At 36.3% G+C, this 17,792-nt stretch overlaps 1 protein-coding gene across 1 annotated transcript in view; it reads left to right on the forward strand.

Moving 5' to 3' along the window:
- Positions 1 to 17,390, forward strand: part of LOC306861583 (dedicator of cytokinesis protein 4-like) — a 103,249-nt gene extending 85,859 nt beyond the window's left edge. The window contains exons 46-52 of the mRNA XM_079403947.1: positions 895 to 1,015; positions 1,459 to 1,540; positions 8,086 to 8,192; positions 10,603 to 10,675; positions 11,172 to 11,267; positions 12,702 to 12,763; positions 16,898 to 17,390. Of these exons, the coding sequence (XP_079260073.1) occupies positions 895 to 1,015; positions 1,459 to 1,540; positions 8,086 to 8,192; positions 10,603 to 10,675; positions 11,172 to 11,267; positions 12,702 to 12,763; positions 16,898 to 17,320 (964 nt within the window). The 3' untranslated portion in view covers positions 17,321 to 17,390. The remainder of the gene's footprint in view (positions 1 to 894; positions 1,016 to 1,458; positions 1,541 to 8,085; positions 8,193 to 10,602; positions 10,676 to 11,171; positions 11,268 to 12,701; positions 12,764 to 16,897) is intronic.
- Positions 17,391 to 17,792: the final 402 nt, after the last annotated feature.

A 17,792-nucleotide genomic window follows, 5' to 3' on the forward strand; every position in this document is an offset into this window, starting at 1 on the left:
AGTTTTATGATTATTATAAGTAATAGTATTAGCAGTTGTATTATTATTATTATTAGTAGTAGTAGTTGTAATGGTAGTAGTAGTAGTAGTAGTAGAACTGATAATGAATGATAAAATATTGATCATGAATATTACATTTACATTTAGGAGACACTTTTATCCAAAGCGACTTACAAGTGAGCAATCGAAACCAACAAAAAGCAAAACTTTTATGAAGAATATTGTTTTTAACAATAATAATAATAATTTTGTCATTTTCTTTAGCAATTCATAGATATTCATAGCTATTCAGATATTTTATATTATTTATATTTAATCTAATTTTATTTAAATTAATTATTGACAAATTTATATTTTATAATATTAATTAAATGTTTTATATTTTATAAAATGACAAAGATAAATATGCTATAATTAAACCTTTGTTTACACAGTATTTACACAAAATACATTTAAAATATTTCAAAGCAGAAAATGTTCATTATTCATTGAGAAGTCAGTTTATTGATCAATTAATAATGATTATTATTGGCCAATTGCAACAAATATCAACATTTTGGCTGATTAGGAGCTAATATTTTTCTAAGATGTCAAAGTGATAACTTTACTAATCTTATAGCCAATTCTATACTAATTTTCACCTAAATATTATGCTACATCTTAATAGACAGCATTTTTATTCAGAGATAGGTTTAACTGATTTAACAAAGTATCACCTGAATGTATTTTAGAATTTTTCTCTTGTATTAATCTTAAATGTCTCATATAGCTTTTTCTTAATTGTATGACTCGTATTAGTCACTTTATTCTTACCATGAAAATTACAGCATTAAAATAAAATAAATATGCTACTTGTTAAAGTCTTTCTAATTGCATTTTTATTATGTTATTCAGTCCCCTCAGCTACCCAGCGGTCAACCGCTACTCTTCATCCTCGCTGTCGTCGCAGGCCTCCAATGAAGTGAGCAACATCACGGGCCAATCAGAGAGCTCAGATGAAGTCTTCAACATGCAGGTGAGTGCTTGGGCTGCCATTGGATAGCTACTTACGCACACACACCGACCTACTCTGTGTTTTCTCGCTGTCTTTCATATTTCCTTCTAATCTCCCTTTTTCTCTCTTGTTCTTTTTCTCTCCTAATTGCCCTCTTTATGTTTTCATCTGTCTCTCTCACATCCCCGCTTAATCTTCCTGTCTCTCTCTGTCTTTTCTCTCACTGTGAGAATCGGATTTGTAGGTGTGAATTATAGACTGGACGGACAGATCATTTAGCTTTTTTTCTTATATCCCAGACAAAATAATTATTGTATAACCTGGTAGCCCATTCCAGCCTTGTGTGGGTCTACAATCTTGTCCCTGATATCCTTGGACAGCTCTGTATTATAGACCGACAACAAAATACAGAAGTCTGTGGACTCTTTCTTATGTTTCTCACGTTTTTTTTCTTCTCTTTCCAGCCAAGTCCGTCTACCTCAAGTCTCAGTTCCAATCACTCGGCCTCTCCCAATGTGACCAGCTCGGCTCCGTCCAGTGCCAGAGGTGAGAAGAGTCAGTCCTTTCTCAGAGCAGCCATTGCAAACATTTGCTCCTTTGCAGTATGTCTTTATCAAGCTTGTATTTCAGTGTTCACATAGCACAGCTACTGAGGTTAGATGCCAGCACAGTAACACAAGAACACTTGTTAAATATGTACAGTGGACAGTGTGCTTGAAATGCACCAACCAAGCATTCTCGGTGATATTTTTATACTTAATTAAATTTTTTTAATTTTATATTTCTTTTTTACCTAAGGGTCAGAGAGATATGGAAGCCCGTTTCCGCCAATGAATAAAAAATAAAACAAGGTAATTGCGACTTTTTATCTCACAATTCGGACTTTTTTTCTCGCAATTCTGACTTTATAACTCGCAATTCTGACTTTATAACTCGCAATTCTGAGATATAAACTCGCAATTCGGAGATATAAACTCGCAATTCTGACTTTATAACTCGCAATTCGGAGATATAAACTCGCAATTCTGACTTTATAACTCGCAATTCTGAGATATAAACTCGCAATTCGGAGATATAAACTCGCAATTCTGACTTTATAACTCGCAATTCTGAGATATAAACTCGCAATTCGGAGATATAAACTCGCAATTCTGACTTTATAACTCGCAATTCGGAGATATAAACTCGCAATTCTGACTTTATAACTCGCAATTCTGAGATATAAACTCGCAATTCTGAGATATAAACTCGCAATTCGGAGATATAAACTCGCAATTCTGACTTTATAACTCGCAATTCTGACTTTATAACTCGCAATTCTGAGATATAAACTCGCAATTCTGACTTTATAACTCGCAATTCTGAGATATAAACTCGCAATTCGGAGATATAAACTCGCAATTCTGACTTTATAACTCGCAATTCTGAGATATAAACTCGCAATTCGGAGATATAAACTCGCAATTCTGACTTTATAACTCGCAATTCTGAGATATAAACTCGCAATTCTGACTTTATAACTCGCAATTCTGACTTTATAACTCGCAATTCTGAGATATAAACTCGCAATTCTGACTTTATAACTCGCAATTCTGAGATATAAACTCGCAATTCGGAGATATAAACTCGCAATTCTGACTTTATAACTCGCAATTCTGAGATATAAACTCGCAATTCTGACTTTTTTTCTCAGAATTCTGACTTTTTTTCTCGCAATTGCGAGTTTATATCTCACAACTCTGACTTTCTCGCACCATAGCAAACCACTCTCCGTGTAAGGCTTTGCAGTACTTTGTTCAATTAGCTGAACTATATATTGAACTAGATGAATGTTGCGTCCGAATATGATTTTTGAACAAACATAAAAATTACTCATTATTCTTTATTTCTGTGTTTTGCGCTCACGGTTTGGACAGTACCATTACCGCCGGGCTTTCAGACACAACATTCTTCATTTCTTTATAGTTCTGAGTTTGAGGCAGCTTCTATCGCGTTATTTTAATAACAGCTGTCAAGTAAAGCGCGTATTATTGTAACACGAGAGTGGATATATATGAATGCACGCAGGTGGATTTCCTTCACTCTCGCATAAAGCGCGCTTTCATCTCTATGTTCTTGCTATAGAATTATCTTATCTCCTGTATTTAATGTTGTAAGATATCGACCAAGCAAGACATCCCCAATGAAAATTATAAATAAAGGATTCATTAATTTTATTATTATTATTTAGTCAATGAAGAGTTCAGATGCAAAAGCCATAAGTGCCATCTGAAATGTTATTCTAAAATGAGCATTTTTCTCAGGAACAGGTTCTTTTCATTGTCATTAAAGTAAAATAACTGAATATAAACGAAAAATACTAATTTTAGAAGAAAATTTCAGATGGCATTTAAGCTTTTGCATCTGAATTCTTCATATATAATTGACTAAATAATTTTCATTTATTTATAATTTATTTATAATTTTCATTGGGGATGTCTTGCTTGGTCGATATCTTACAACATTAAATACAGGAGATAAGATAATTCTAGCAAGAACATAGAGATGAAAGCGCGCTTTATGCGAGAGTGAAGGAAATCCACCTGCGTGCATTCATATATATATCCACTCTCGTGTTACAATAATACGCGCTTTACTTGACAGCTGTTATTAAAATAACGCAATAGAAGCTGCCTCAAACTCAGAACTATAAAGAAATGAAGAATGTTTTGTCTGAAAGCCCGGCGGTAATGGTAGGCTACTGTCCAACCGCGTCCAAAAGCCTTACACGGAGAGTGGTTTGCTATGGTGCGAGAAAGTCAGAGTTGTGAGATATAAACTCGCAATTGTGAGAAAAAAAGTCAGAATTGCGAGTTTATATCTCAGAATTGCGAGTTATAAAGTCAGAATTGCGAGTTTATATCTCAGAATTGCGAGTTATAAAGTCAGAATTGCGAGTTTATATCTCCGAATTGCGAGTTATAAAGTCAGAATTGCGAGTTATAAAGTCAGAATTGCGAGTTTATATCTCAGAATTGCGAGTTATAAAGTCAGAATTGCGAGTTTATATCTCCGAATTGCGAGTTATAAAGTCAGAATTGCGAGTTTATATCTCCGAATTGCGAGTTATAAAGTCAGAATTGCGAGTTTATATCTCAGAATTGCGAGTTATAAAGTCAGAATTGCGAGTTATAAAGTCAGAATTGCGAGTTTATATCTCCGAATTGCGAGTTTATATCTCAGAATTGCGAGTTATAAAGTCAGAATTGCGAGTTTATATCTCAGAATTGCGAGTTTATATCTCAGAATTGCGAGTTATAAAGTCAGAATTGCGAGTTTATATCTCAGAATTGCGAGTTATAAAGTCAGAATTGCGAGTTTATATCTCAGAATTGCGAGTTATAAAGTCAGAATTGCGAGTTTATATCTCAGAATTGCGAGTTATAAAGTCAGAATTGCGAGTTATAAAGTCAGAATTGCGAGTTTATATCTCAGAATTGCGAGTTATAAAGTCAGAATTGCGAGTTATAAAGTCAGAATTGCGAGTTATAAAGTCAGAATTGCGAGAAAAAAAGTCCGAATTGTGAGATAAAAAGTCGCAATTACCTTGTTTTATTTTTTATTCATTGGCGGAAACGGGCTTCCATAGAGAGAGGTTACTAAACCTAGTAAATAACTTGTTGATGCAAAACTGAAGTTAAGAAAACTGTTTTAGAACAAAAATTTATAATTCTTATTTGTGACTTTATAATGCAAATTCATAATTGCTCTTTAATTCCTGTAACTGTGACTTTTTTTCTGTTAGTTTTAACTTTATTTTTGATATTTGAGTTATAAAGGTGACCTGTTATGCCCCTTTTTACAAGATGTAAAATAAGTCTCTAATGTCCCCAGAGTGTGTATGTGACATTTAGCTCAATACCCCACAGATCATTTTGTAGCAAATTAGCTCAAAGTGAGATGAACATAATTAATCATAACGGGTTGTTATCAATTATATATTCATCTTCAGGAATTAACTGTAGCATTAATAGTACAATAAAATTATTTGTTCGTCCGCAGTACGGACAGTTTTAATCGTCTATTGACTCTAAGGAAAATTATTTCCTTACTAATACATCGCTCATAGAGCATGTAACGAAACCGGATCGTTAAAGTGACCTCGTTTCTGTGAGCTGCAGACACAACCAAGTGTGAATACATATGGATGTTTATTAAACTACACTACAGGGGAACATGTAACATTGAACTAAACACAAACATACACACATTAAACATAGATGCCAACAGAAGGAAGGCATGGAGAGAGAGAGAGAGAGAGAGCATAATGGCAGGATTTGCACATCAGCTAAACACAACCTGTTAGAACCATCAAAGAATTACATCACCTTAATTAAAAGGGGTCGAAGCCTAGAAGTGCATCTAAACAGTTAACAAGCGGTTACTTGCACTGGTTTGTTGATGCTGCGTAAAGTGTCCTGCTGCATGTATAATGCGTAGATTCTTAATGAATTCCTTTAGGAGTGAAAGCTTTGTCATTCCAGCCATCGCTAAAGTTACTGAAATTTACATGCCATCCGAATGCTCAAATCAGATGTTAATAGCAGGAGTAAATGGGGCAGCACAGCTATACAGTATATTCATGTCTACATGCCTGATGATATTTCTGTGATTTTCACCAGTTTGGAGTAATCGTCCGAAGTTAAATCGCTAGTTACTGAACTCAAAACTGCCAGAAGCTCAGACTCCCCCGAAAGGGGAGTCGCGAGGTTTCCACGGTGATGTGTGTCTCTAGGGCACCGAAGGTAAAGAGAAGAGTTCGTCTTTTGGGTGTGGGAGAAGTTTTATCTGACCCTGTAACACCCATTTTTGGTCAGTTTGACCAATAACAAGGCACATAGTTTCAGCGGGAAAGTGTTTCTTTGTCTCACTTGACACCTCATTTGCATGCTTTATGACTGTTCTGCTCGATCGGTGTAATTCTTCCCACAGTACCGTAAGAATAGTATGATGCATTTCACGAGGTCACAGTGTACATCATTGTCTGAGAAATAAAGAGCAGATCATTTTGATATCAAGAAAGAGACATCTAAAAGATATTAAACCAGAGATACATTCATACACCTGAACCATTGGCAATTTAGCACCCATATAAAGGTCGAATGTGGGGCCAGGTCTGTGAATTATATGCAAATGTCAAAAGGCTAAAAGGGGTCTCTTAAGATATAAAGTCCCAATGATCATCAAGGATCATAAGCAGATGTTACAATTTTTATAGGTTGTTAAAGTTGCCACTTTTAGGGTATTTAGTCAAAATGCGCCGTTTTGTGTTTGTCCCTTTTAATGCAAATGAGCTGCAGCTCTGTCCCCTTTTTCAGAAGAGGGCGGAGTTTGAGAAGCTCATGCTCCAGCATACTGACAATAACAAACAATCTCACGCACTAAAATATCATATGCGTATTGTCATATTACTTTCATATGCAATTTGTAACTACTACATTCCTATTTACGATCTTTCTGGTAGCATCAGTGAAAACAGGCAGAGACAATGGTAGCTTTAGCAACATTAGCCTTACAGAGTGCCAAGAAGCTCTTTCACAAAGGCAATTTGGAAAACAAAATATGACGCGCTTACTTTGTCTGGAGCTGACGTTTGCGCACGAAGCGTTGGTGTTGATTCCTTTTTCAGAATAATTATATAACTATATAGGACTTTACCTTTTTTATGGGACATTTCCTTCGAAAATGAAGCTTAGCCACAGTGTCCTCAGTGGCTCAGATAGAGGGAGTCTATGGAGACTCCAATGTTCATTAGTGCATTTCAACATGACACTTGTAATGCCTCGTTGGTGCTGACATTGTATATCTCCAACAGCTACTGCAACAAAACAGTAATGGCGGACTGCAGCTTCTCACTCAGGGCTGTGTTTATGCTAATAGGGCAGAGACGGTCACAAATGGGCAGGGATTTCTCCCTACAATGATGTGTACGTAGGGAAAATCTGGAACCGCTTGTTCTGAGAGACTGTTTATGATTTACTGGGAATATAAAAAATGAATGGGTGGATTTTTACCATCATAGGCTAGTTGTTTTCACACACTGCAGCCACACAACTGTCAAACACCTTTTAAAAGTTATTTTGCATAATAGGTCCCCTTTAAGATTTCACAATACGACATATCTTACACTTGCAATCATAATTTGGACTTCATTTCTTATGACTTGTGAATTTTGTCTGGTAATTTAGACATGTATATCACATTGCAAAAAAAAAAAACTTAACTGCGAGAAATTATTACTGTTATTTGTTGCAATTACAACTTTTGGCTCTTTCCTACTTTCCTAGCTTTATTGCAATTACATTTTTTTACTTTTTGCTCTGATTCAGAATCAGGCTTCCGTAATAAACAAATTTCCATGTTAAAAATAAAATGCTACAGCGCAGCGAAGTTTACGGCCCATTTAATGCTGTTTTACTGTGGGCTACAGAAAGCCAGCGTCCTGATATATAGCAGAACTCTCCCCTCTGTATCTCTCTCTCTCCTCTGCTCTTCCTTGGCCTCTTATCTCCCTCTATCCAGCATGTGTTTACTTGCGGACACAGGTCATAAAAACAGGAATATGTATGGAGACATTTATGTAATCTTATAGTCTCCCCTTGGCAGCCCTCCATGCCTCCCATAGAGACCCCCATAAAGCAGCAGCAGACAGGAAGCGCTTCTGGAGAATTACAGACAGCATAAAATGCAGCTTGAAGAACTCTAGACTGATGATGACTATCACCGGGGCGCATAAGGGAGCCGTGGCCTCCTGTCCTGTATTGGAGGAGGAAGTTAGTGTTCTGAGCAGGTCCAGGCCGCTCCCCATGTCGGCTAGTCTATCTCTCCCTGCGAAATTGCCGTCTGTCACCCCAGCAGAACAATTCTCACCCTAGCGGGAGGGAAAGACAAGGATGAGCCTTTATTTCATGTGCTGGCTGGTTAGCAAAGAAATGAGAGCAAGATCTATGTCCTTTTTCTGTCTGTGTGTGGGTGTGGGCACATAATGTGAGCATTCGTGTTGGTGTGTTGCTGAAATCACACCCTTGCTTACACCTCCTCACCCTTCACAGGTTCTCCACAGTTGCCAGATAAACACAAACATTCCCGAGAGAACTGCCTCTCGCCACGAGAGAGACCCTGCAGTGCCATATATCCAAACCCCCTGGATCCTGCACAGGTATGAACATGATTAGATTATCAATGTTTTTAATATTCACCAGTGTTCAGGTCATATACAATAGGAGTGTTTTTGGAAGCTTTTTTTGTGTACTGGATGGGTTTACCTCTCTTTCCCTTCTTCATTGTAAGATTTGCATTAACCGCATCTTTAAAAATGACCATGTAAAATTGATTTTGTGAATGTGACTCAGCGAAACTATTAGTGAGGTAAAATACATTTACATTTATTCATTTACCAGATGCTTTTATCTTAAGCGACTTAAAAATGAGGACAATGGAAGCAATCAAAATCAGCAAAAGGGCAGTGATATGCAAGTGCTATAACAAGTCTCAGTTATCTTAACGCAGTGCACGTAGCAAGGTTTTTTTTTAATGTAATAAAAAGAAAACCGATAGAATACAAAAAGATTAGAGAAGCTTAAGTATCTATGCAGTATACAACATCATCAGCTCAAATCTCAAAAGAATTCTTCACAATTAACAATTAAAGGAATTAACAGAATTAAGACTATTTCCCATTTTATCAAATTAAGACCATTTCTCATAATTGAGACAGTTTCTTGTAACTGCTACGCTATTTCTGCTAAATTAAACTTCTCATAATAGACTATTTCTTACAATTGAGATATTATGTCTTGTAATTGAAATGTTATTTCTCATAATTGAGACTTTTTCTTGTAATTGCGACTATATCTCACAACTAAGACTCTTATGATGTATAATTTATTTCTAGTAATCAAGACTATCTCATAATTAAGACTTTATTTCTCGTAATTGAGACTATTTTTCTCAATTGAGACTTTATTTCTTGCAGTTAAGATTTTGTTTCTCTCAAATAAGACTTTATTTCTCACAATTAAGACTTTATTCCTCACAATTGAATTTAAACTTTCTCATAATAGACTTTTTTGCAATTGAGACTTTATTTCTCGCAATTAAATGGGTCATATGATGCTTTTTTAAAGATCATTATTTGGTGTAACAGAATATGTTGACATGCTTCAATGTTCAAAAAACACATTATTTTTCAAATATTGTACATTATTGTAGGTCCTCTATGCCCCGCCTCTCTCAAACGCTTCGTTTTCTACAAAGTCCCTCCTTCCGACAAGCGCCGTCTGCTCTGATTGGCCAACTGGCACAGTGCATTGTGATTGGCCGAACACCACAAGCTCTTGTCGGAAATGTAACGCCCCCTTTCCATAATCGTGAGCTTCAGCTTTCAAAATAAAAGTAAAGACAGTTTATAATGTCCTTAGTTTTATCATCAGTTCAAGCCCGAGAGGGGAACTGAGTCGCGTGACAGACATAGTGATGATGCTCATATGTATTTGCACACAAGCCGCGATTGGTTGAAATGGTCTTCCATAAAATGCATTGCTGTTCTGTTGCAAGTAATCTTAATGATTCCTAAATGCATCTACTTTCGGAAGGCCAAATAAAGTGCTTTTGCTTTCACCTAGAAACACAGCGTCTCCCTGTCATGGCTGCTAAATACTAAATATAATATAAATATGAATTAAGTCCGTACATACAAACAAAAATGAATGAGATGTTTTCCATTGAGTATGTTTATCTACGGCTGAGAGGAGAACGATCACGTGAGCTCAACCATCTTCTTTCCTATTGGCTGTCACTCCCAAAAGTCGCTCTTCATTTGCATAAAGTTGAAGGATTCTGAACTTTGTCGCGTCGCTGGACACGCCCCATCCGGTCACCAACGGTCGCCCCATCCGATCACCAACGGTCGCTGTCGCTCATGACGCCGGAAATCGCCAGCTCTCCATTGAAATGATTGGGATCATGTCGCTTTGTCGCTGAATGTCGCTTGTAGTGTGAATGGGGCTTTAGTCTTTGCAACCTCAGGGATCTTATCTGTGCACAATCAGCTTGTAACAGTCCAAAGAGAAAGGAAAACTTGAAATCGCATCATTTGACCCCTTTAAGACTTTATTTCTTGTAATTAGGACTTTCATGTAACCAAAACCTTATTTCTCGGAATTGAGAACATTTAATTAGCAAATTAACAGAATTCCCATTTCAGAATCAGCAGCAAATTCTCATAGGGAGGAAAATGACATCCTTTTCACTTTCACCCCTCGCTCTATACTATATCTTTAGTTTAAAAAATGTATATAACTCTATTTTTCGTTAAATACTGTTAGTGTAAATTATGCATGAATTAATGGATGGATGAAATGCCACTTTTTTCCACTTGTGGGCTGTAGCCAGTTCAAGTTAAAATGAAGCTTGAGTCTCTTCTCTGCTATTAATGAAAATGACAAATAAAGCACAAAATATGTTGAGCAATGACATGGATATTTCAATATTAAACCTATAGCCTTTAGTAAATCATAAGTAGACAGAAATCGCAACCGCATTCATGTGACATGATACTCTTTTTACAGAGGCCGGTTCCACACCCAGTGGGCGACGCCTCCTTGCCTCGCAGTGACCCCAACATCTCCACCCCTGACAAAGGTGAGCATGTGCATGTGAGCGTATGAATCTTTGTCTGAAGTGACGGGGGTCTGGCGATCAGCGCGCTGGATCTGATGCTAGCCGACAGCTCGCCGCTCCTGTGTGTTGTGACAGCTGTGCCTGAACCACCAAAGAGGTTCACCAACAGACTCATGCTTATTCTGATTGACAGGAAGATGTTGAGGATGTTCATCATCTTTATTTAATCTGTTCTTCTATTTAAATCAGCGGTTAACTCATAGTGGGTACATTGACTTTGAAAAATGTCTAGTAAGTTTTGAATGTTGAATATTTTTGGGATATTGTTTTTAAGACATTAAATGGGAAATATATGTTAATCTAAAAAATCAAATTTTTCTTTCTTTATTTAATATATTTCCTGTTTTTGAGGCAGGAAGTTGTAGCAGGACAGGTTAAACCTCGATTTGCTATTGCCAGTCATATTTTGAGTTGAGTTGACTGAATATACCTGAAATGCATGTTTTGTGTATGAAAGTGGTGAGGCTCGCACCAAGTAGCTGGAGTCTAGACGCGCCGCTCTCTGATTTTAATGGAAGGTGTCCCCCTGTCCCTCCTAGACCACCGTACTCAGGTAAAGAAAGAAATCCGCTCCGACCGATCCTTTAGACTCACATAGATGTTTCCCAAGCCTTTTAACTCTCAGATCTTCCACTCTTCTGCTCTAAAGTCTTCTGGTTTCTCGCTCGTCTGAACTTCTTCATCTTTCTGCATCATGAGGGCTGCCAGTCAGACACATCAGTGAGAATTTGAAGATACTCTCTCCATATATTTAATGAGAAAAGGAACATCATCTAACAACGGGATCCTTCCCACACACTCTTTTGTTTATAATCGTTCTTGATGAGATTTCTCGCAGCATTTATGTCTTTAAACTGCATGATGTGTATTTAAACCTCAGTCTGCAGCGTTGCTGCTTCATTACCTTTCAGATGTTGGTCTGCGTTGTATTTTCTTCATTGTCTTACTTTCGTTGTATGTATGTGTTTTATCATATTTGTATCATTTTTACATTAATTTCAATATGATAAATTACTGTTATTACGTTTCATAACTATATGTAGTATATTTATAGCTAGTATATTTGCTATATTTCAAATTATATATTATGTATAGTCTACAATAAATATAGTAGTTATAGTGGCTATAACTAGTATTATGTAATATTTTGTATTATTTTTATACATTTTAATATCATACAATTATTATTATGATGTGATTTTTGTTACTAACTATACAGTAACTAGTTTATTTTACATTTTATTGTTTTTATATTAGTTATATTTTTATATTAATTTTAGTTTTTATAAATAATAAAAATAGTAAGTTATTATTAGGTATAATACTGTTATTATTAATATAATAATAGTAATATGGTTATTATTATTATTATTAAGCGACTTTCAGATAAAACTAAACAGTAACTAGTTTATTTGACATTTTTATTATATTTATGATTTTTAATTTTTTTATTTTAGTTTATATATAATAATACATAATTCATGCTACGTATTATTATTATTATTATTAATATTATTATGTGTAATACTGCTGCTATTATTATAAATAACATTATATAATAATAATAATATAATTTATTAGTATCACGATTATTATGAACCTTTTAGAAATATAAATAGTGCAACTTCTTGTTCAGTATATCCAAAAAAAAAGAAAAGGAAGTGAAGTCAGGGTCAGAGAGAGGATGGGAAATGGTCATTAAAACTCAATTATGACTCTTTTTTGACCCTCCAAAACTTCTCTAACATTATAAGTAGACCTCGGGGAACAAATTGCATTATTAAAAAAAAGTATGATTCTACATCTGTGGAATCTAATTGAGCTTCCTAGAAAAGAACTGGTACTGTACCGAATGGTTAAACTGTTTTGCATTAGCCGAGCGACCTTGACAAAGCGCTTCCCTGATTAATAGACAGCCATGACCGTGTTTACTGTCCCAGGCTCCTGTATCAAGTGAAGAAGATTGACTTTTTGTGTCCTTTAATAGGATCTCCTGCCAAGACTACACGATCACAGTCCCCCGTGATGACATCACGCTCGCCGCAGAAGGTATGACCTTTCTTGTTGTCTGGGGTGTTTTGTGAAGTGACCTTTGATGCATTTACTGGTGTGGATGTTTACTGTAGTGTCTGGGGACTCAATCCAAGCCGTCTAAACTGGGTCAGACTCAAGTCAATCCAAATGGGCCGACGATTAGACAGAGGGACACTGTTTGTCTGTGTACGATCTGGTACAGATCCTCCAGAAATCACTAACCCATCTAAAAGTCCTCCATCTCAATGGTGGCACACGTATATTGCTACAAAAAATATATATGCACTACCGTTCAAAAGTTTGGGGTCAGTAAGCTCTTTTATCTTTTTTGAAGGAAATTATTACTTTTATTTAACAAGGGTGCATTAAATTGATTGAAAGTGACAGGAAAGTAATTTAAAATGTTTCAAAATATTTCTAATTTGAATATATGCTGTTGTTGTGAACTTTCATTTAAAAAAATGTAAATACATTATCACAATTTCCAGAAAAATATGAAGCTACGCAACTTTTTTTTTACATTGATAATCATAAATGTTTCTTGAGCAACGAATCAGCATATCAGAATGATTTCTGAAGGATCGTGTGACACTGAAGGCAGGAGTAATGATGTTGAAAATTCAGCTTTGCATCACAGAAATAAATTACATTTTAAAAATATATTCAAATAGAAAACAGCTATTTTAAATTGTAATAATATTTCACAATATTATTGTTTTTACTGTATTTTTAATCAAATAAATACAGCCTTGGTGGTGCAAAAGAGAAATAAAATAAAAAAAATCATACAAACCCCAAAACTTTGAACCTTAGTATATTTCACTCGTTATCTCTCTGTATCATTTTGAGTCCAACACCGTGTTTATGTACGATACCAGTACAGTGAATAAAAATGACAGCTTTACTGAAAACGCAGGTATCTGTATTGAAGAAACCACAGTATTTTTCTTTCAAAGGGCATAATAGTCAAAAAGGGACACAGACCTTAAAAAAGGTCGGATATGCTGCTATCAGTGTTGCAGTGAGTGTATTCAGGTTTTAAATTAAAAGCACATTCTCCTCACTCAGAGTAACAGTCTTTAAAGCAGAACACCACTGTAATGGCTTTTCAGAAACTCCTAATCAACACCGCCTCATTTGGCGCTTCTCATGTTGGTAATTGCATTTCTTGCCGTTTCCCTGAATTCTCGTCTCGTGCCATGTATTGACCCGTCACCTAGTATTCAGAAACACACACCATATAAAACTCTAGAATCTAACCCATGTAAGAAAAGAAACTGTTCACATTTAAATTGTAGATGACTGCACAGAAATCAAATTATTCCTCCTCCTGGAAATCAGAAATGCTGAAATCTGTCAAGCTACTCAGAAGAACAAAGCAGAGAGGGTGAGATTTGGATGGTAAGAGATCTCGGCAGGAATGCTGGTGAATTTCCTGAAGGAAGTGTGGTCAGTGGGTTGGAAAGGGAAAGGATAACCTGTGTGACCACCTGTGTACGGTTGTTTGCCTCAGAAATAGTCTCATGCCTGAAGCTATACTGTGACTTATCACACACACGCATGACCAAACACACACACACACACACACACACACACACATGAGTACAGATTCCACAGTCAGTCATAGCTGGAAAAAACAACATCGACCAGCGCAAATTTCCGTTCTGGTCCAGAAAATTTTACGCTATCCAGTTTGAATTGGATAGTCTGAAATCTTCAAAACAAGATTGCAATTTATGTTTGAAATAGGCAGTCTGATAATAGTGGATTGTTTCAGTTGATACCAATAACTTTAAAATCTATAATAGTGATCAATAACCATTATGTTGCCAATACATTTGTTCATCTTTTGAAATATAATTTTTTATAATATATATGTACTGTATGTGTGTGTGTGTGTGTGTGTGTATATACACACACACGCACACACATACAGTGCCCTCCAAAAGTATGGGAACAGTAAAGACAAAATTGCTCTGTTGGCTGTGGAGTCAAGACATTTACAAATATGACTAAAAGATGAATATGAGACAAAACTACAGAATGTCACATTTTATTATTGGGTGATTCAACACATAGATGTTTTACCAGCTAAGAAGTTCATCCCTCTATCTGATGTGAGCATAAATATTAGAACAGTTGCCTCTCAGGTCTTTCTAAGTGATCAGCTGTGTCCTGTTGTATTAATTCTTCAGATATTAAAGCAGGGAATGTGTCGTATAAGTTATATCCATTACTTCTGCATTCTGAATCTTGCATTCGATGACACACACAAACCAGGATGAAGACGAGGGATCTGACTTTGAGAGAAAAGCAAGCAATTTGGATGCTAAAAGAAAAAAGGGAGTCAGTTAGAGCTCTAGCAAAAACAAAGGGCATGGAGAAATCAAGAGTTTGGAAACCACCAGCGACACCAGTAACCAACAATGACCTGATCGGCTGAGAAAACAACAGTAGTTGATGACAGACAAATCAAAAAAGCTATGAAAATGAATCCTAAAAGACATGTCTGTAAAATCACCAACAACTTCCAGAAAGCTGGGGTGATGCTCTGACAATCTACTGTCCTCAGGAGACTTTGACACAGAATTACAGATGCTACACAGCAAGATGCAAACCTCTGACCAGCACCAAAAATAGAAAGGCAAGATTAGAGTTTGCAAAAAAAGTACAAAGGTGAGCCAGAAGAGTTTTGGAACTGTGTTTATGGACCGTTGAGACAAAGATGAACCTTAATCTAAGTGATGAGAAAGCAAAAATGTGGAGAAAAAAAGGGAACTGCAAATGATCCCAAGCATACAGCCTCATCTGTAAAGCATGGTGGAGGTGGTGTCATGGCATGGGCATGCATGGCTGCCTCTGGAACAGGCCCTCTCAACTTTACTGATGACTTAATGTATGATGACAGTAGAAGAATGAATTTGGAAGGGTACAAAACCATCTTGCCAACTAATATTCAAGAAAATGCCACCAGATTCATTGGGAACTGCTTCATATTGCATCAGGACAATGACCTAAAACACCCTGCCAGTTCAGTCAAGGAATTTATAAGGGCAAAGAAATGGAAAGTCTTAGATTGCCCAAGTCAATCTCCAGATTTAAATCCAAATGATCATTAATTTCACCAGCTGGAGAGGAGAGTAAAGACAGAAACTCTCCAAAACAAGCAACAATTGGAATCGGCTGCATTAAAGGCTGGGAAAAGCATTTCAAAGGATGAGACCAAGAGTCTGGTGATGTCTATGGGTCACAGACTCACTGCTGTGATTGTGCGCAAGGGATCTGCAACTAAATAATACCTTTTAATCTTTTATATCTGCCTTATGTTCAACTGTCCCAATACTTATGCTCACATCAATGAGTGGGATGAACTCTAAAAGTGCTGTTCTTGTATGTATGTGTTGAAACGGCTAATAATAAAACGTGACATTCTGTAGTTTTGTCTCATATTCATCTTTTAATCATATTTGTAAATGCCTTGACACCACAGCCAACAGAGCAATTTTGTCTTTACTGTTCCAATACTTATGGAGGGCACTGTATTTATATATATATATATATATATATATATATATATATATATATATATATATATATATATATATATATATATATATATATATATATATATATATATATATATATATATATATATATGTATATGTATATGTATATATATGTGTGTGTGTGTGTGTGTGTGTGTGTGTATATATATGTATTATTGAGAGACACCATTCACAACTGTGTGTATTTTGTTTGTAGTTGCTGCACAAAGCTGAATTATCCTAGCGGAAATGTTGTGTTTGAAGTTCTCTCCAGAGTGCAATCAGACTAAATACGCTTTATTCAGTGAAATGAAGTCCTAAAAACAGCTGCAGTCTTAGTTGCGGATTTAATTGCCTAGAAATTAATTAAATTAATTCGTAATGAAAAGAGACAGTATTGCCTCGAAATAATAGAGCCAAAATTGCAGAATATTGTGCTTTGGCCTTCCAGTGTACAGATTAGCCCTGTGAGGCAGGACGTTGCTTCTGTTGCAACTGATGGTTTCTTTATTAAGGGTTTCTTCTAGCAGAATGAGGTAACTTATCTTTTACTAACTACATTGTGGCCCAGAGCTTTATGTTTTCTCTCATCTTGTATTTGCAGACCTCTGCGCCTCCGTTCACCCCCTCGCCCACTGAGTGCCAGTCGACAGGTTTGGTGTCGAATTCTCCGGTGCTTTCCGGAAGCTACAGCAGTGGCATCTCGTCTCTCAGTCGCTGCAGTGTCTCTGAGGCTTCCGGAACTGAGAACATGCCCACTGACCACGCCCTCCCAAACTCTGCCTCCAGCGGATCGGATGAGCTCATTCGGCGGGAGAACAAGACCCCGCCTCCTTACAGCAGACACGACCGGAACAACCCCCGCAGACAGGTCCCACTTCCACCGAGCATGTCGATACCTCCAAGCATCGACGCACCACCTATCCCTCCCAAACCGCACCAGATTCGAAGGCAAGACACTGAGCCACGCCGGCCCGACCAGTTTCCCAGACCCCGACTCATTCCCAGGAAAGTCTCACAGCTCTAACGCTGCGCCCTTCACTTCATCCCCACCGTTTGCACTTTTACACTTAACCTCTCTGGGTTTACGATTACAAACTCCCAATTTAGATGTAATGTATAAAATAGACTGTGGAATATTTTTATTATATATATATATATATATATATATATATATATATATATATATATATATATATATATATATATATATATATATATATAATAAAAAAAAAATAAAAAAAAAAATAAAAATATATATATATATAATAAAAATATTCCACAGTCTATTTAGACTGAGAGAGGGGATACAAGGGTATGACTGCATTTTATGCACTTTTTAGGTCCAAAATTATAACTTTGCTTGTCAAATGACCCGAGCCCCTTAATTAACTCTAAACAGAACTTAGTACCGTGGTGTTTTCTCAGATTTTTCATAGATTTATCAATGCTAATGTGTATACAGTGGCTGATACAAGACATACAAGACATTGCCTTAA

The sequence above is a fragment of the Barbus barbus genome, assembly GCF_936440315.1.
Source record: "Barbus barbus genome assembly, chromosome: 42".
NCBI classification, from domain to species: Eukaryota; Metazoa; Chordata; class Actinopteri; order Cypriniformes; family Cyprinidae; genus Barbus; species Barbus barbus.